The 5917-nt window shown below is 39.2% G+C and overlaps 1 protein-coding gene across 2 annotated transcripts in view; it reads left to right on the top strand.

Annotated features, from left to right (window-relative positions):
* LOC107746315 (BTB/POZ domain-containing protein KCTD12-like) overlaps positions 1-5679 on the top strand; it is a 22840-nt gene extending 17161 nt beyond the window's left edge. For both annotated transcript variants that reach the window (XM_016560460.1, XM_016560459.1), the window contains exon 3: positions 4895-5679. In XM_016560460.1, the coding sequence (XP_016415946.1) occupies positions 4895-5388 (494 nt within the window). In that variant the 3' untranslated portion in view covers positions 5389-5679. The remainder of the gene's footprint in view (positions 1-4894) is intronic.
* Positions 5680-5917: the final 238 nt, after the last annotated feature.

The raw sequence follows: 5917 nt of genomic DNA, 5'->3' as shown, positions 1-5917 counted from the left end.
CACACACACACACACACACAGAGACACTCACACACACTCACACTCACTCACTCACTCTCACACACATACACTCACTCACTCACTCACTCACTCTCTCTCTCACACACACACACACACACACTCACTCACTCTCACACACTCACACACTCACACTCACACACAGAGACAGGTAGCGGCGGCACTGGAACAGTTGTTTTTGGGTTATGTAAGCTGGTTTCAGTGCCGATGAGCCTGTGGCTGAATGAGGGAGTTTATGTGTGTGATTGGAAGCAGATGAAATTATGCCAGAGCTCGAACACAAGTGAAAGCCAGGGGCATTTTCTCATCGTCGTACACAGCTGATCAGTTTCTCACACTTTGCACTGCTGATATAACAAACAGACATCAGGAGACACAGAACAGATCTGGCAGCATGTCCTCCTGGAGCTCTTCCCAGCAAATCCTGTATCCTCCTTCCCAAATAAACAGCAGGCAGCCTGGGTCAGCTGTTCTCCACCTGTACTCATGTGATCTGTACTCACTCCTCCATACATGTGCTCAGTGCAGGAGCAGATGTCAGGCATACAGTTGCTCCAAATGTAATTGGACACTTATGTCACACTTACTGTAATTATGTCTGAATGGCGTGATTTTTCTCCCAAGCTCATAGCTGAGTTCATCGGTCAGCTCAATCACACAGTCCTTTATTAACAAACATTCAGACTTCATGGATTCAGTTGAGAGTTCGGGAAATTCATAATGTAATGCTATCAATCAGGATATATATGCATTCTTCACATTTGAATAAAAGCTTCATTTGTTGTCTGTAACACATTTGAACATAACACATTTGAATAAAAAATAAATAATTAATAAAGCCTAAATGTAGGCTGCTGTAAGATTGGAAATGTATTTTCTTGCCCCTGGAACACATTTTTTCCACATATATTTTGGTATATGCGGGTAAATGTGAAATATGAAAGTAAATATTCATTTCAAAAATATGATATTAACACATACAGTACTGCGCAAAAGTCTTAGAACTCTAGTATTCTCACCAGCTAAAAAAAGTGGTTTTATTTCTATCTTTTGCTGTAAGGCAAGGCAAGGCAAGTTTATTTATATAGCACATTTCACTGTACACTGCAATACACTGCAATCAGTTCGGACATTATTTTTGACAGCATCCTCATTTTACAGCATTTTTACACAAGTGCCTAAAACGGTTAACAGTTCTGTAGCTTTGCAGGAGGTTTCTTGGAGCATCAGTTCTTCTGGATTGAGTCTGTCTCAGTTTGTTCTGTTTCTTCATGTGACTCCAGACAGACTGATGATGATCAGATCTGGGCTCGTATTCACAAAACATCTTAAGGCTAAAAGTAGCTCATCATTACTCTGAGCTTAAGACTTCTCTCTGTTCCTTAGTAAAAGTTTGTCTCAGCAGCTTTGTGAATAGGTTTTTAAGAGAAAACTCTTAGCTATTTAGGAGAACTCTTAGTGGTAAGATAAATGTTTTGTGAATACGGGCCCAGATCTCTCTGTGGAGCACTGGCTGCTGTCAGACAAAAATCTCACTGCATTATTACGATTTATGGCAAAATGAATGTTTGGAAATGTAAACCGATATTTCCTACTGACACACTACAGCAAAAGATAGAAATAACTGACTTAAAACCATTTTTTTAGCTGGTGAAAATACTAGTGGCCTAAGACTTTTGTACAGTACTGTATATTTAGCATATACTAAAAAAGTTTAATGTTAGGGAGGCAATTAGCACTGACATTACCAATCTTGAGAATTGGTGCTGGAGCACTTAACTGGTTTAGGGTAAGAAAAAAAGTCACTGCATTAGATAACAACATATCAAAGCATGTGTCATTTTAAAGAAAGTAGCACAAGCACATTTGTCAAGTAAAATATTTCACAACATGTGAAAACACAATTTGAAACAAAATGATAAAAATAGACAAGTATTAGCACTTTGTGCTAGTGAATAATTAGTGTTCATAGTTAATGTAATGAACAACATCTGTGTGAAGTTGAGGAGAACTGCCTTCATACATCCACTAAAACTCACCAAAACACCAGTTGATTAGAAGTCATTGCAAAAATGACTTGGTGTTAGTTCTGAGAAAGCACAGATGACATTCGTTTTGATATTTTGTATCTAATGCAATGACATCCAAACATTTTTGAGAGTGACTTGAAGGCACAGTATGTGAGATTTTTTATTAAAATATCCAAAAACCACTAGAACAGTGTTATATATTTTGCTGACTTGTGTACTTACATTATCCCAAATGTTTCGAAGAATGTTTAAATCCAGAGAAATAAGCAATTTTAACTAGTGACACGGACCGTGCCCATAGTGTCATAGTGTCCATAACCCCTCGATTTCCGGTTTTGTAGAAAACATGGAAACACCAAAAACGCTTTAATATGTTGTGCGTTTTAATAAACCGGTGATGACCGCACAGAGTACCATTATAACAGAACTTTCAAATGTATCTAGTATGATAAAACAGCACTGCTTTTCCCCCCCCACATACGCACGACCGGAAGAAGCGGAAGCGCTCGACTGTGGCATAATAAAAGCTCCGCTGCTTTACCCCACATACGCACGACCGGAAGCAGCGGAAGCGGTCGACTGTGGCATAATAAAAGCGCCGCTGCTTTCGAGCCGTGTGTCACGCTCGGTCAGCGGTTTCGTTTCGCTTCGACGGCTTTCAGCCTCACCCTACTACATTAATAAATCATTAGCTCATCCATGAACATCCATGAACACGAGTCCCGTCGGATTGCATCGGCTGTGGGGATGAAGACCACAACTCCCATGATTCCACACTCAGTCACAGCGTCATCTAACTACACCTTTGTCTCTTTGTTTATTTTGAATACGCGCCCTCCAGCGGCGAAAATTACATATTGTGCCTTTAAGTGTCCAAATCCATTTTCAAAGCAGAGCCAACGCTTTGAAAATGCAAACAGAAAAACAGAGATGTAATTGGATATTCTGTGTGAAGTCCCTCAGTCTCCACAGGAGGAGCTCAGAAGCAGATGGACCTCTGTGAGGATCACCTGAGCAGTGTTTACCCTGTCCAAAACACCAGCCAGAATTGACCTATTGGCTGGTTTATGCGGTTTGATGCGCTAAAGCCAATTTGTCTGCTTTAAGTCTTTGATGTGCTTCAAGTCTGTGACGTGGTTCGCTTTTAACATGCTTTTTACACTCTATTTTGATAGTCCACTTTAGACATTCTACTAAATATGAGTAACTTTGCAACTCCATGTCAACTAGCAGTCATTGATTAGAATATTAGTAGACTGTCTGCTTAATATCTGCACTTTATTTTGATGCTCCCCCAACAGACATTCTATTGACTAGTAACTTTGCAATTACATGTCAAGTTATTCTGCTAACACTAAACCGAACACTAACCTGACTCAAAAATGGTTGTGTTTAGGGTTGGGTGCAGGTATGGCTGTCTAATCCTAATACAACTCAAAAACAACCACCCAAACTCTAAACCTAATGCTCACTAACCACTAACACTTACATTACAGCGATATCGTCAGCTTGATTGCACAGATACTATTTGAACTGAACTGAGCTGGATGATAACATCACTCAATCAGAGATCAACTGACTTTAGCTGAAAATTGAATGTTTACTGTTGTCCTTTTGCATTATTACTAGTGCTGTCAAACGATTAATCGCGATTAATCGCATCCAAAATAAAAGTTTTTGTTTACATATGTGTGTGTACTGTGTATATTTATTATGTATATATAAAGACACACACATACAGCATATATTTTGAAAATATTTACTTGTATTTACATGTATATATTTATATTCAAATAAATTATATCATATATAAATATATTTAATATATAAACATAACATATTTTTCTTAAATATATACATGCATGTGTGTGTATTTATATATACATAATAAATATACATAGTACACACACATATATTATGCAAACAAAACTTTTATTTTGGATGCGATTAATCGCGATTAATAGTTTGACAGCACTAATTATTACACACTAATTTTCCTATTTAATACTGTAAAGCTGCTTTGACACAATCTGTATTGTTAAAAGCGCTATATAAATAAAGGTGACTTGACTTGACTAACCAAATGGAGGTGCTGTAGAAAACAAACAAACAAAAAAAACAAGCAAATCCAACCGAAAACCAAGCAAAAACCACACAAAACATGCAGTTGGGATTCTGGGTCAGAACCCAAGTGGATTGAAAGAACATCTCAAGTGTAATACACTACAAGTTTCATTCCAATCAGACCTTCCTAAAGCAAGATATACCACATCATTGAGGATCGCTCCGGAGCGATCAGTAGTTTCTAGCCCATAAACCTAGACTAGCCCGAACCAGGCAAAAACCACCAAGAGGTTGGCGACATTAAGTCCAAATTAACATCAGATGAATGCGCACCTTATTTTTTTATCCCTATAGGCCTAACCCAACCTTAACCTAAGGGTCTACTAATACTCTAATGACATTTAGTTGACATGTAGTTGCAAAGTTACTTATAGTTATTAGAATGGACTATCAAAATAAAGTGTTGCCTGCTTTCTGTACACTAAATGCTCTAGATTTACATTATTTTCCTATTGTATGATTCCAAATGTTTTTGTGTGTTATAAAGCTAATGATACACAATCACGTTGGAACAATGAAAATGTTTAAGGATTTTTTTTAAAAATCTCACACAACAATTTTTGTGCATTCTTTAGTATTTTAAAACAATTCCCAATTTATAACTTGTTGAATTAAATTTAATATAATTGTCAACTGGTGTGCAACAGAATATTTTGTAGCACACACTCTGCCACCAATCTGGGGTGTTGCTAATAAATTTTGTTTTGTTTTTCTAATGACAGGAGGCAATGCATCCACGTCACCGTGCTTCAGGGAACCAGATATCGACAGAGCAGTGGAGGAGGCCATATATAACCCAGATATATCCAGTGTTTGTAGCCAGGATGACACAAACATTGCTCTTGACCTGGACAATGAATCTCTTTCGGACCCCCTTCCGCCTCTCCCTCCACCCCTGGAGAGCCCTGAGCCGCCTCTGCCCCGCGAGCCGAGCCCTCCTCCGCTTCCCGTGGTCAATCCGGCACGACCCACCACTCTGTCTCTGAAAACACTGCCCCGGCCCACACTCAGCAGCACCGCGGCCTCCACCACCAGCGCCATCACCAGGGAGAACGGAGGACCGCCGAGCAAAGACCCAGAAGAAGAGGAGAAGAAGCTGATGGAGGAAGAGCTGAAGAAATGCATCGAGGATTTCAGGAAAATCCGCATCCCAAAACTTTTCCCAGACCGCAAGAGACACTGGCAGAGTGATCTGCTCAAAAAATACAATGCGTAATACCGATAAACCACCCTTCTGAAAACACCAGCATTGTTTGGGTTCTGGGTCTGGTTGCACCAGCTATACTGAAAGTAAATGATTTTGCCTAGTTGTGGCATAAAGGTGCACTGCGGTTTACACATTGTGTGATTAAATGACTTGTTAGAGACTCTTCAATGGGAGCCTGATCTAAACAGCGCACCTGTGTGGTTCACTCTGTGTTATGCATGCCAAAAAGTCTAAATGCATTTTTTTTGTGTCAGTATTTATTGCTCCTTAATAATTTCAAATACAGTTCTTGAATACTTCTTAATTACCTGTTATATTATTTTATGATTAAAGTTGCCGTCCATAAGTTTCGCCTCTTTGTCGCCATCTTTGTTTGAAACCTGCAATTGCAGTTATTTGCGGAGTTATCTTCTTTGCATGGGTCGTGCAGCGGCATGTTTTCAGGAGTATGTGTGTGTGGCAGTCAGTCACCACACCGGTGTGAATACTGTACTTAACAATCACAGATTATACGTCTTGGAAGTATGACCCAAATAAG

Source organism: Sinocyclocheilus rhinocerous, unplaced genomic scaffold (genome assembly GCF_001515625.1).
Source record: "Sinocyclocheilus rhinocerous isolate Xijiao unplaced genomic scaffold, SAMN03320098_v1.1 scaffold1881, whole genome shotgun sequence".
NCBI lineage: Eukaryota > Metazoa > Chordata > Actinopteri > Cypriniformes > Cyprinidae > Sinocyclocheilus > Sinocyclocheilus rhinocerous.
This window is presented reverse-complemented; position numbering and strand designations above follow the sequence as displayed.